The sequence below is a fragment of the Amblyomma mixtum genome, chromosome 5 (genome assembly GCF_055824585.1).
Source record: "Amblyomma mixtum isolate Tamu chromosome 5, ASM5582458v1, whole genome shotgun sequence".
Classification (NCBI taxonomy): domain Eukaryota; kingdom Metazoa; phylum Arthropoda; class Arachnida; order Ixodida; family Ixodidae; genus Amblyomma; species Amblyomma mixtum.
The window spans coordinates 79057495-79072115 of record NC_143016.1 but is presented as its reverse complement, the minus strand read 5'-3'; the positions used below and the strand labels follow the sequence as shown (position 1 = coordinate 79072115).

Genomic DNA, 14621 nt, shown 5'->3' with positions numbered 1-14621 from the left:
ACTCAGATTCGTGGAATTATCCACAACGGCATCGCTTACTCCAACCGCTTGAAACCTCCTCTTTGCGTGCACTCTCAGAGGAACTCCCAACAGTGTTACTTCCCGTCCGGATGTCCCTACACCGTTTCAGTGAGCAGGAAACGAAGGTCAGATAAAATTCTTTTTGAAGACATCCTCGAAGTGCGTCATTTTCACGTCGTCTTACTTTGTTTGCAGACAGCGACAAGTTCCTCGCTAATTCAGTCCGGCTGGAACAGTATGGAAGTTATTTAGGTGAATAAACAGTCTAGGTAATAATATTATACCATTATACAAGATACGCAGGCAGGAAAGTCTTGTCCTCTTTCATGCAATGCAGTCTTCTTAAGTAACAGTGCGGTATAATTGGCTGGCACCCAAACCTTGGCTCGTGATAACCGCCGATAAGGCAACCCATTCTGGGTAACCACTGATAAAAACGCTTGCAATTCCCGAGCCGCATTCTCATAAAAAAGGGTGTTGAATCTGGCCATGAAGCTGTTAATTTGCCTGATATTGAAGGCTTTGGAGAAACATTTGGGACTGAGAGCAGATAGCCAGTGCCACGTGTCTGAGTCGATTTCCAGACTCGTCATGCCCTTTTACAGTGGCACTTGTACGGCGAACTTCTGCGGGAACAAACGCCCTTGAATGCCGCGTAACATGTCGTAATAGAAAACTCCCGCGCTCACATGCTGCACAATGTGATTGTTATCCAGGGGCCATAGTTTGGAACTATTCTTTTCGCGATTAATTCTTCATTGCTTCGCCCTTTTACCATTGGTAGTTGCGACTTGTGACGTCATGACTGGCAGGTAAACAGGCAATGTTATTTGCCGGCTGCGATGCTGAGGGCGGAGCTTACAGAAGGCGAAGGAAACAAAAGAATGGATTGGGAAAATAATCACCGGAGAGTTGTGTACGATATGAGTGAACGATAAAAAACTAAGGAATTGGTAATTGGTTTTTGAGGAATGGAAATGGCGCAGTATCTGTCTCACATATCTAGGTGGACACATGAACCGCGTAGTAAGGGAAGGGAGGAAGGTGGGAGTGAATGAAAAAAGAGGAAAAGAGGTGAACTCCAGGCGGTCGAATCTCGTACACTACGGCGCCTCTTCCTCTCTTCCTTCTTTCTCTCTTTCCTACATATCTTCCCTCACGCTGCATTTGAGGTGCTCGCTGAGAAGTAAGAGTTACTGGGCCTTTGCTTTGCTGAACACCAATTTATTTAATAAATAAGGCCTGTGGATGGTTCTCGGCCATAAGGCCATGTGGGCGTCGGAGGACTATGTGCTGCGTCGGGTCACGTGGTGCCGGTCATTAGAGAGCGTTGTCGGTAGAGGTGTAGCACAGCTATCGCTACCTCTTTGCTCTGGAGAACCGGGCGACAGCGATAGAAGGGAAATGTAATAGTCTTGCACTGTGACTTTTCACTATACAGACCTAATCGGGCGTGCTTTGCTACATGTTCAGAAATACGCTTGGGCAAACTTGAATTGTGCGCATGCACTCGTAAATTACCGAAAAAGCTGTGCGCTGCAGAACGTTCCCGAACATGTGGGGCATGTGGACACTGTGTCCTTAAGTACCCGCTATCGACCCATTGTTATCGCGGCGTATTCAAACACACGCTTCCGCCGAAGAAAGTTTATCTCTGACTCATGCGCACTCCACGCGAATTCGACTGAGAAAGCACCGCCCACATCACCTGTTGCTCTCGAACGAAGGCTGATCTCGTAGCCGTGCTCGAGAGGAAAGAGAATAGCATCGAAGGAAATAACGGGGTCGAAAGTTCATTGTGCGAACAATGAGCGAAGAAAACGATGCCGTTCCCACTGATCTCCTAACACACAAGGCTGGTTTGCACGCGCGCTTTAAAAGCAGCATGGCGACAGATATGCTGTAAAAGTAGAAAGTTTTGTTGCCGTTGTCACTTTCAAAGTACGCTAGCTGCGCATATGTGCCGGGTTGGTAAAAAATTGGAGGGAACAGGTAAGCTCCGCCTTAAGGGTGTGACGCATACCTTAATTGGTAAATTCCCATATAAGCTGAAGATCATTCGCTACTTTACATTCAGAGATCCCTGGGAGTCTTCACAGCCTTCGTGGCACAGTGGTGCAGCGCTTAGGCGATGCGCCACTCTCCTGCGATGGCAGGTACTCCCAGCGGTGGGCCTTGTGCAGGGAAGGTTGCTCTTTCCGAACTGCCGGTCATTAATTTAACTGCCACCTGCCATGGTGGGCAGTTTGCTCACAATCCGGTGGGCAGGTTGTGATGACGCCTCAAGGTCACGTGACCTAGGTGTCCGACTTGCCTGCTAGGTTGCTCTCTGGGAATCACCTGCCACAGCCGTGCCCGTAATTTTTCGCTCACAACGCCGACAACGCCAACACCGGATTTTCTTGAGAATTAACGGGGCCTTTAGGCTATCGCGTTAAAAGATCTGAGGCCAGAGGTTCTGGTTCCGAGACCTGCATGAGCTTTTGCAACACCCCCTTGGCTCGAAATTTCTTGCGGGTGAAGAAGGGTTTTGTTTTAACCTCTGCTTGCCTTGCAAGCTTTGCAGGCCCTATAAAAGGACACTGAGGACGAAATGAAGTGGGCCTGTGTAATTGAATTACTGTATTCCAATGACAGAGATGCTGCTTTGAATGAAAACGGATCTTTACTGAACCAGAAAACATAAAAAAAAAAATGAGACAGATGGCGTCATCACCGGCAAAGTTTGCAAGTAAACTCCGTGCGGATCCTAGACGCTAGACGACACCGCTATTCACTTAATGTCGAAGATCACGGTGTCCTTTTCGGTGTATTCGTCCCACTTTAAATCGAGTGGCGGGGAAATATCTAAACGCCATTTTGTTTTTCAGCAACAAATGTGTTTTGCAGCCGGACGAACATTAACATGCAAATACAGAGACATAGAATCGACTTTTACCAAAAGTAAGAACTGAATGGAGTTAGTCCTATTCTGCCTTAGACGCTTTGCATGACACCGTCACGAGCATGCAAAAGCTACGTTTGGTACAGTCTTCGGAGTCGGTTTGGGCAGCAAACTCTCTCAGAAACCCGCAACACTTTGGTTCAAATCAAGTTTATCCTAAAAATTCGGAGCAAAGTCTCACCTTTGTCGAGATGACATGCAGCAAAACAATAAACGGGCGCGTCGACGAATGACGAAAGATAAAACTGCAGCGCATCAGTAAAACGAGGCTATTTCGTGTATTCGTGCGACTATTAATGCCCGCTGTCTCCACCTGACAAAAAGTTATCGCTCCGCGGTGGCAAAACGCTCATTGTCTCACGTTGAGAATCGTTGGCCGCGCCGGACACGAAAGTTGTTCTTCGGGTTCGTTCGGTTCGTGAGCGGCGCGCCGGCCCCACCCACTGGGAAGTGCCGCGGCCAGGTGTAATCGAGGCCCGCTTCATCCACGCAGGTATTACAAAAGATGCCGATCTCGACGACTGCGTTGGCGTGGCCTCGCCCGCCTTCGAGAGGCCAGCGTTTCAAAGGCAGACGTCCGAGGTCATCTCTGCCATCGATGAGCCGACGGAGAACATCAATCTTAGCTGGTAAGGCTGTAGGGTCATTGTGGCACCGGGTAGACCTTAGTTCCGCGCTTTCGGAAGCCTTCAAAGTGGGCACCTAAGTAGGCCGCTTCTGATAGCCTGTTTGGCACTAATTTACCGAGATTACCTACTCTGCCATGCCTATGAGGAAAAAAAGACTCGAGAGCTGCATCGTTATCCCCATAGAACAACAAGGCCGTTGGATTGTTTCCCTTAATTATATCCGTTCGTAAAGTTCGACACATGGGCAGCGATAAAGAACGAAGTAATGGGTGAGGCGAATATGTCCTTGCTTATGCATATTCAAGTTAGAAACCCACAGTGTGTATGTGTGTGTGTGTGTGATTCAAAGAAAACTTTACCGCCAGTCGAATAATAAAGTAGCTTTTTTATTCTAATTTCGAGTGTGTACGCCTGTTTAAGTACGTTTGGTCCAAATATCCCGCAAGAAACCCTAGTTTATGGGTGGAAAGTTAAGCCGCACTCAAAATATATATAAATAAGGCAAAAAGCGATAAAGCAAGACATAAAGGATGTATTTCTACGAATGTTGGGTACTAGGGCTAGATTTTGACGATGAGTATCATGATGCATTTCTTACCTCACTGCATTTTAAATCTTGCTTTCTTTTTTTGCTGCAGGAACGCGCCTGAGTTCTACAAAAGATTGAAACGTTTTCGGCGGCCTCAAGTTGAATGTGAGTGACAGGTAATTTGAATTGAGCCTGAACACTTGCAGATAATTTTTTTCCAGTGGTCCGAGGTAACACAAAGAGGGAGCGTCGCACGCATGGTGATAGCTTTCTCACTAATTGCTAATTTTGAAGGAAAGTTGATGCAAAGAAACAAGTTGGCAATTTTCAACGTTAGTCAGCTTTTTATTTTGGCCACAAACAGTTGCCTAGGCGGAATGCATAAAAGCAAATCAGTGCCTGATTCAATGCGGCCCCCATCTCCACCTCACACACATCGCTCGACAGCACTGATACGTCGGTCATCAAAAAAAAATCAATTCAGAAATTAACCGCCATAAAAGTAACGCATCATTTAAAAAAACAATACTAATGCACATCGCAAAATAACGCTCAGCTTAATAAAGAAATCCATTCATGTAATGAAATGCAAGAATCCAGACAGGAATAAAACGCATTTATAACTGAAACAGTTATTTGATGCCGAATTAGTACGTCGAAAAACCGGCAAACGATCAAAATTGTGTGCCCCGAAGGTATGTATTTGTTTTTTTTTATGCTTGAACTGAGACACTTCCAGTAAAGATGTTTATAGTCGTGTCTTGTTGGTTAAGAAGTCAGGATTTTGATATGTTAATTTTGGGTTCCGTAGGTTGTACTAATCACTTCTTTGGTGTGAGTGGTATGCCGGAGGTTATACAGGTGTTGTTTGTGAACATAATTCTTTAATAACAGTCATGTATTCTGATTCATTTGAGAGTATATAACTACTCCTAGTCTTTTACACAAGATATTTGTGATAGCCAAGTCTCGTAGCTTTTGAAACGATGGGGCAGAGTGAGCTAAACGTGGAAGGTGTTCTGTTTGGCGCAAAACTTTATTTTTTGTAATACGTGTAGGTTTTCTAAATTTGTTTTTGGGGTCGTATCCCATACGAGAAGACTATAGTGCAGACGGGAGTGTATTGGAGTGTCATATAGCTTTTTTAGCCGATATGGTAATAGATTACTGAGTTTGAAAGATGCTTCAGTTCGCAATTTTCACACCTTGTGGCTTGAGAGAAAAAGAACGCGGAAACAAGAGCTGTGTCAGAAGAACAGGGACACAAGCGCTGCGTCCGTGTTCTTCTCTTCTGTCCTGTCTGTTAGCGCTGTTCCGCCAACATGCACCAACCTGCCCGACTAATCCTTTTCCGGCAGTTCCGTTCTAGCGCAGTTCTACAAATTATATGTTCGTGACTCTTTACTCTTCTGCAGAACCTACAGGGTTTAGAATCAGAGAGTTTGTTTATTTTTCTGAATTGGAGCGTTTATTTGCACAGAAAAAATTACAAGAAATGCTGCGTAGTCATCTGGATGCTTAGCCGTTGTGGCTAGCGATGGATCCATTACAAACATTATCAAACATAAAACCATCACTTTATGGAGCAACGCTATGAACATGTATTTAGTTGGTGCTTTGAATTCCTTGCTAAAATAGTACAGTTTTAGGTGGGACACAATGTTCGACGTTTGTTACTGGTTGCACGGAACGTTCTTCGATATTTTGGTCCCGATTAAACTTATTGAGCTCCGCCCGTATAGGTCATGATATGTGGGTAAATTAAAATTATGCTGTGCCTGCCTAGTGTAACGTTATGTAGAGATGAATACAGAAGTGGGATGCGGTGTGTCTGTGATAATTATTCGGTGGACTAAAATGGCTATTTTGCACTCGCGGATAATGTTGAACGGCATTTTGTTTGATTCGCAAAGGTTTGGACGGTATTGCTTTCGGTGAAGATATTATTCCGGCAGCCCTTTTCTGTATGATGCTAACTTTTGTGAGGTATGATGCGAAGGTGGAACCCCAGGATTCAATACAATATTTTAAACGATTATTAAAAGCATTGAAATATATCATTCGCGATGTGCTTGTCGAAATGTTTTTGTGCTTTAATTAGTTCACAACAGCGAGGGGTTAACTTTTTGCATAGGTAATTTGTGTGAGGAGCTCTGTATAGGCTCTCGTCGAATTATTCGTAAATATTTCTGGCTTGAACCCTTTCAGCGCGTATCCCATCGAGATGGAGGTAGCTTGTTAGGGGAGTTGATTGGCGGTGGGAGTCAAAAGCAATAACTCTTTTTTTAACATTCAGCGCCAATTTGTTAGTAGTGAACCAAGTTACTGCTTTTTCAAGGCTATTATTGGCTAGTGATTCGGCCTCGTCTGCTGACTGGTGTAATATTAGTAGAGCCGTGTCATCTACACGCAGGATTGCTTGTCCATGATCAATGTTCAAATTCAAATTCAAATTTATTTAGCATCAACAATGATGTTACAGAACTCGTGATGCAACGGGGTGCTAGCAAAAAGCCTGTAACGGCTTGACAAAGGCTAGCACCCCGTTCACAAAGCAATACAGCAGGGGACAAAAAGTGATAGCGATATAAAGAAAAGTAATATATATATGGCGACTGGGAAAATCATTAATGAAGAGGGAAAAAAGTAGGGGGCCAAGTGCTGAGCCTTCCGAAACATCTGTCCTTACCTTCTTCATTGCAGATTTTTCGTTTGAGATTTGCACGAATTGCATGCTGTTAGTTCGATAGCTACCAAAAATTTTGCTGGCTGCTCCTCGGAATCTAATTCTCAACTTTCCGTAAGAAAATGTTGTGGCTAACAGAGTCGAATGTTTTTATAATTCAAGAAATATGCCTATAGTAATCTTGTTCGAGTTCAAATCGCGGTTAACTATTTCTCTTATTCAATGTACTGCTGTGCCCGCAGAATGACTTCTGCGGAAAACATACTGTTTTCTTGTTAAAATGTCAAAATTTTCAATAAAGTCCACTATTCTCTCCTTACAAAAATGACTTTTAAGCTTCAGTTGACGCCTTGTTGAGCTCTTGTTGAATCAACTGGAAACCAACATGAACCCAATGTATGTTGAGCCTACTCAACATCTGCTAGACGAACTTTTTGTTGAACGTAGTCAACACATTTATTGTTGAATAATTTCTGTTGAATTTACGTTGAATGGAGTTTCATGGCAGCTGTTCCTAAGCCTAACTAAATGAAATCAGTTCGATATGCGTCGTGTCGTGTAAACAGAGCCTTATCACTTTATACTTATTAAGAACGCACGCAGCATCTGATAACTCTCGTAAACCGCTCAAAATCATTTTCTTGCATAGAAAAAAGTGCTAGTGACGCATTATGCTCTTTCAGGCATACATACTTCGGAGGATTCGTATGTGCGCTCATAAAAAATGGCGCTTAATTAGTGCTTTATATCTGTTGTTTATGAATGAATCAAGGTCTTCAACTAACAGAGCATTGCATGTGAGCTTGATTACTTCTACTACACATAAAACAAATAAATAGTAATAGTTATAATTAACATAACCTTGCTGATCGGCAGGCCACTCCCCGCGCAGATGCGGACACCCATGTGTAGGACTATATAAGGGTGGAGCTGAGAATTGCGCTTAATGAAGTCTTAGTGAAGTCATGTTGTAGCCTCTTGTTCAGTACTGTTCCATGTTCTTTATCTGATGGTTGTATAGGCGAGAGTGTATGTACTTATGCATGTATTTATGTTAACACATGTGTGCTTGTGCATATGTGTGGAGGGCTACATGGCTGGAGATGTCAGCGACAAGTTAACGAGAAATTGTAGCAATAAACGTGAATATGCCGCCAAAAATTACATCTTTAGGCCCATCTGATGCAATACGAATTTATTCCTAGAATTGTTTTACCACAACTGAGATTCAGAATGATGTCTTGAATCACCCCAGTAATTTCAACATGAATTCAGCATGAAAGCAAAGCATAAATTCTGTTGGGAATGCTCAACTCTAGCACAGTGGCCACTTTTCCGTAGGCTTTCAACTCGGCCTCAATAATTCACCAACGCGAGGCCATCCTGGTCCCAACACAAATTCAACAATGCACGTTGAGTCTACTCATGAGAAGTCCAACACTGTTTCAAGAAGCATTTCTGTAAGGGCTTAGCTAGTTTCTCGAATAGTGTGCTAATGCGACTCAGTATAGTAATCGGGCGGCAGTTTTCAACATCGTAGGATTATCATTTTTATACACCGGTACAACCCTCCCAGTCCTAACCGTTTCCGGATAAACTTCTAATAAAAATGCGTCATTCAATATTTTTTTCCACTGTTCACCGATATCGCACCATGGCCCATAGCTTTATTAGGCGACATCTAGCGGACGACACCAACGATTTCGACAGCTGTTATTTCTATGTAAGCAAAAGTACTAGAACACGGAGTAGGCAGAATCGAACAAGAGTTAGCTTCCAAGATGGCAGCTATATTATTACCTATGTTAAGAAAAAAATATTGAGCATGAAGCACGACATGCTAGGACATAGTTGAAAAACCTCAGCTCTGGCAAAATACTACATTTTTCGTGATATTTAGTGATTCAAGTTATTATACGCCATATTTCTTTCGAGTTAAGAAGTTTCGGTCTGCCACATAACTTTTCCAGGCCGTAGTAGACCTGGGCCAGACCACTTTACAAAAGCGAGTCCTGTACAAGGGCAGACTCCCACGCCAGAGACCTCAATGCATTTATCAGTTCTCAGTAGCGTCCAGTGTGTTGTTTGAATGAATCCTTGTGGCGCACAGTATGAACCGAAGGTAATAAGCAATTGCGAGGTCTGGCAAACATCGAGAGAGAATAAGCGCATAACTTTTCGCCGCACTGCATTCTGCTATGGAGCGTTGTCACATCACAGCCGTTAAGCACCTATTCTTGGTCTGTTGGACTCAAAGTTTGTAATTTGTTCCACAAAAGAAATATTTTGATGCACATCGCCTAACTCAACATTAAAGGCATGTCCTTGCAGTGATATTTTGAAAATGACATCTGGATGTTTACCGGGGCGGCAAAGAGACGTCCATTATGCATCACCATCATATTCATAAGCAAGCAACCACAATTTTATCACGTGTTTCTGTGGCCTTGAACAGATCGTAATCTCAGTTTTTACCTATCGTCAGGACATTGCACGCAGTGATTCCGTTCATTCTCCTTTCATGTCAGGACACGTGAAACCGATCGAGAAGAGGTTTCTATTAGTAAAAGTTCAACGGTACGTTAACGTAAGCACTCCGCGCTAAAATTTCTCTCATACAACACCACAAAAGGCAGCCAAGTGAGTTTAAATCCTGGAACTGTATCGTTTCGACGTGTAATTCTTTCTTGAAATCATGATTTTCTGCACGGCTTGACGAAAGTGGCTACTTTCAGGAACAGAGTTAATTAAGCCCGTGAGACGGTACCTCGATGTTAGCTGCAGACTTGCTGACATCTCGAATAACCAACAAAATTTTTATTCCGCTGACGAAGCCTTTCAAACCATTGATTTATACGTAGAAACATGACAAGATTTGGCACACAGGGTCAAAATCCCAGCTGTTAAAGACAGAAAAGCCGGCGCGAAACATAAAAGCTCCTATGCAAAAAAAATATATATATATTCGGGATTAAAGACCCCGAGATAATCAGAATTATCCCAGAGCGGTCTGCTACTGCATCCCTCTTAGCCCACACTATAGTAAAAAAATCTTATTTCATCTTAATTCCTCTCGTTTATTCAATCCTTAGACAGTTAACGCACTGTGTAAGTCGCCATGAGCTGCCGCTGGAAGAAGTTGCATGTCTAAATTTATTTTTTTGGCCATGATGTTACCCAAATGTTTTAAAGTGTGCGGAATCATGCTGTTATTCATGCGTTATGCTAGGCTAACACTGTAAGCATTGGTCAGGTGCAAATGACCGATATTTTGCTGGTCATGGTCACGCGCTTGAAGCACTGGGGGTTTTTTGTTTGTTTGTTTTCTACAATAAGCCACGAAAAGTAACCATTGTATTATTATTTATGTGTCTTTGACTCTCTCCTCCATGTTTTCATTTTACTCCACTTTTTCTCCTGCTGCTCCTCTCTTCTCTGTACCTTCCTTTTCCCTGCTACTTGACGAGCTTTTTGCCCTTTCCACCTTTTTTTAAACGCTGACTTAGACAAAGGCGCATGCACTCTGTGCTTCGAGTAAGTAAAGGCACGCGTGGCAGATAAAGTTTCTGTGGAAGACACATTTGGTTTTGGACGACATACAAATATTAGCTGTCGTGTTGAATTGCACGCAGCATGGACTAGGAAACTTCCAACTGTGCAAGCTAGTTTAGCATTTATTAGCAAGCTGCACAAAGTTAACGGCACTAACTGGTGGTGTCACTAGCCTCAACGTGCCCCCTTGTGGAGAGGAGAAAGCTGCGGTCGTGTAACCGCGTAGTAGGACGATACGGTAAGTTTTGCGGTGCAGCCTTGCTTCAAACTCTAAAAGCGTTCTGCACATACGAGTTGCAGGCTTAGGGGCAGTTACTTGAATGTGTGTAAATACAGGACATGTCTGTCACTGAATGCGACAGCATTCGTTCACTTGATACCCGTCCATTCGACCGCAGAGTCGACAGCGCCCGTCCTTCACTCTGCATGCAGAGCATGGGCTGTGTCTTTCGCACTGTTCAGTGTTTTTTTTTTTGTTTTTTTTGCTGCCCTCACTTCATCACACTATGGCGATGCCACGCTCCTCTCTGAACATGTTTTTTTTTTTTTTTCATGGTACCAGTGTGTGACTTTGAAAGGTCGCGTACACTAAAGTCACTATCCTTGCGACTTTCTTTTCGAAGGTGACACGTGGAATCCGAACCGCTGGGCCAGCTGTCCCGAAGTGGTTCACTCGCCTCAGGCACTCGGCACGCCCAATCCCAGCGTGCGGTTCTACGTCGGAACCAGCCCTTCGGGCCACAGCATCAGCGATGACGACGAAGAGGAACGCTACAAGACGTACCTCTACTACCTCCTCAGCACCACTCGGAGCGCGAGCTCCGAGATCCGCTTCCTGGACATCTTCCAGCAGGCGCAAGACAACATCCGCGCTCTTCCTCGCCAAGAAAGCAACTGCACCCTGGACGTGATACTATCTTCCCGGCAGCAGCTATCGTACTCTCCCTCCCACTCCTCTTCCACGGGCCAAAGGGCTTCGTGGTCGTCCGGTGTCGACGACTGCTTCAACAGGAGGCGCCTGGTGCTAGGTGCTCACGATGACGTCACCGGGAGGGTGTTACCTTTCGGACACCACCACGCCTACTCCCAGCCAGTCAGCCACGAAGGATCGCGCGTCAGCGTGGCCACCATAAGTGCCTCCGTGAGCGAGAAGGTGCCAATACCGAGGACGCTGAACGGCGCTCGCAACACGCGCAACGGGAACTTGTGGTGTCGCGCCTACGACAACCCGTGCTTCGTCAAGACGGGCAGCCCGGAGCCCTCGTTCCAGGACAGACCTTCTTCCGCGCTGTGCAGTGTTTCCAACGGGGCTCGCGTGGTGGCGCAACAACCGGCGCCTGTACCGCAGGCCGACTTGCTGCTTCGGGACCGCAAGTGCAGTGTGTTCGATGCGCGCAGGTTAAACGCCATTCTCCGATACATGTTCTGCTGCGACTGCTGTACGTGGGACACGGAAAACACGCGCCGCTCGCCGCAGGCGTAGCGACTTCGACGAATGCGTTGACCGCTTTGTGATGTGATAAGTGCCCGCGCTCAGGACTTGCGTTTACAAAGCTAAAGCTTGCCATGAAACAAGTGCCCGTCGCGTTTTTCGCGTTATCGCCAAGAAAAAGAAAAGACAAATGCAATGTTAGCCCAGGGCTTTTTCAAGATTGTTTTGTATTGTGAAAACACTTTTAGTAACTCTTTAGGGAAATTTATTATTCACATAAAAATGGGGCACATGGTGCCCTTTTTTTCGCCTTTTATTCCTGAATTTATATGCTGTTTCTGAAACCATGTCCGTGGTAATTCATGTCATGTGCTATCGGAGACAAAAGAATCTGGACCCCCCCCCGACCTCCAAGTTGCGAACCGTGTCGCTTTGCATATTGTCACGTAGTGGTGACTGCAGTCGGGCGAACAGGAAAACAGCGAGAATGTCTTCGAAACGAAACTCTTTATTTGGGCTGACTTGCGTACGCAAAGAAATGAATCACTCGGCGGCGGCGTAGCAACAAGCGTGCTCGGCGGTCGTCGAACAGAATGCCCGCCGCTGTCGGCCGTGCTTTTTTTAAAGCTGATAGCGAACATTCGAGATAAAGCTTGGGAAGTTACTAGAACATTCTGGCACAAAGTAGAATCGGCTCCGCCTGGATGCGATCAATCGAGATAAATCTAGGCGCGTCTTGCGTCACAAACGAAGCGATAAAGCGACGTGCCGGCGGCCTTGAAGCATGAGCAAATAAACACAACAAACGCTACAAAGATTCGCGGCAATATGGGCCTACGTTACCACCACCTGAAGACGTACACTTGGCGCACTGCGCCGGTACCGACACCAGGACAGCATCGTCATGTGAACCCACATGCAGAGGGGCACGGTTCGCAACCTGGAGGGGGGGGGGGGGGGGATAATTTAATTCTGTCCCCGATAGTACAAAGGCTGGTTAACTGCTCTGCCCGAGTCATTCAAGCAGATACACGCATAAGCAGAGCCAGGCGCTTGAACAGGTAAGTGCACTGGTCGTGCTCGGATGCAATGAAAAGGCGACAACGTGCGTAGTACGAAGTCCCCTGAAAAAAAAAAAATGGTTTTGGGGATAGAATTTCTCTGTCGGAGCGCTTTCACCCTTGTTTCACTCTCTTCGATTCAAAGTAAAGAAGGCAGAGACTTGGGCGCAACGGCTTGCACCAGTAATGCCGTAACACTACAGCGCAATACTGCTTAAATAAGCTACTTAAGGCCCTCGATGGCCAAGTTCAGAGTTCCGTACACACAAGCGTTTTAGCTTATAAATTAGGCGTGCTGGGGAGGCACGCTGTAGTATTCACCAGTAGGTTTCACAAATAAAAATTTAAATGCACAAACTTGCCTCTCCGCTAGCGCAGCCAGTATGATCAAAACTCCTTGGTATTTGCTGTCAAACTGTCCCTGCGAACACATCCGATATGCTAGGATTTCTCCTGTATTCCTGGTATGTGTCGGATGACGTGAACATGTGTACTCTCTGACTCCTTTTCAACCCCGCAGAGTGCGTTTATCGTTTCCTTTTTTTTTTTCTGCGGCCCCGATTAGCCGCCGCAGAGGCTGAACGGTTGATGGCGTTGTACTGATCACCTAGATGTCCCGCGGTAGAACCCGGGTGCGGGGGCCGCATTTCAATGGAGGCGCAAGCATTACAACAACGCCAACATTACCAGCAATTCCAGTCAGCGCCAATTCAGTGCATCTAAGCCTTTTGAATGTTCAAAGCCATGCGACGCGTGGTGGTAGCCAAGGGAACTAGAAGCGCTTGTCCCTAATTGCTGGCAATGGTGGTGCAGGTTAGAGAGACCCGTGCTGTCGAAATTAATGCGGAGTGTTCCACTACGGCGTGCCTCGAAGCCCACAGGGAAGCTTTGGCACGTTAAAATCCATAAATCGAAAATAAATTCCATCAAGGTATGGCAAGAATGCGTGGCGCCAGATGGCGGCGATTGGAAACAATAAAGAAAGGTAACCAAGCACGATTCTGCTGCGCACCATGACCGCACAGTTGGTGCGGTTTGACGCACGCCGTTGTTTCTGGCACCGTTTCGAGCGGATAGGGCTCGCGTGGAAAGCAGCTGGCTTTGTCCGACCCCAGAGCGCAGTCAACCAGGTTGCACTCTTATTGTTTTGTTTGTTTTTTGTGCGCGCAGCCTTCCTCGTTGATCTAGTCGCTGATAGGAAGCTAGGCAGTTCATAACTGCAATGCTTTCCAAGGTGAATTTTTTGTTGTTGGTGGTGTTGTTGTTGGCATGCGCTGAAAACGACCTCGCGACTCAAGCCCGTCGTGACACTAACAATAGCCCCGCCGCCTCATCCCTTTCGCTACAGTCACGGACAAGTTTTGTAGTGAAAGGTATGAGGACGAGGTGACTGCTTCCAAAAATTGGGTTCCCTCACACAAGCGGCAGCCAACCGCACAGAATGAGGATAATATTTTAACAAATATTCGAATAACCAGTTTACTTATTCATGGAATACCTCTCGCCATCTCACGACAGCAGAGGCGGAGCAGGGCGAAACTGCAACGTGAATTTATAACGCGAGGTAACTAAAGAACAAGACCAAAAATGAAAAAGGTATAATTAAGCTCGTATGGTATGTGAGATTTAGCATACCGACGCTGCACATGGGCTCCAAATTAATTTCGACCACTTCGGGTTCATTAACGCGCACAGACATCGCACAGTAGACGGGTGCTTTTGCATTTCTCCTTCATAGAAGTTCGGCGCAGTGACCGGATTCGATAA

At 45.5% G+C, this 14621-nt stretch overlaps 1 protein-coding gene across 4 annotated transcripts in view; it reads left to right on the top strand.

Annotated features, from left to right (window-relative positions):
- The window catches only part of LOC149342755 (uncharacterized), a 31085-nt gene extending 18976 nt beyond the window's left edge, over window positions 1-12109 (top strand). For 3 of the 4 annotated variants that reach the window (XM_089542220.1, XM_089542218.1, XM_089542219.1), the window contains exons 2-4: window positions 3459-3594; window positions 4233-4288; window positions 10985-12109. In XM_089542220.1, coding sequence (XP_089398346.1) covers window positions 3459-3594; window positions 4233-4288; window positions 10985-11844 — 1052 coding nt within the window. In that variant the 3' untranslated portion in view covers window positions 11845-12109. The remainder of the gene's footprint in view (window positions 1-3458; window positions 3595-4232; window positions 4289-10984) is intronic. The other variant, XM_089542221.1, reaches the window with a different exon arrangement.
- Window positions 12110-14621: the final 2512 nt, after the last annotated feature.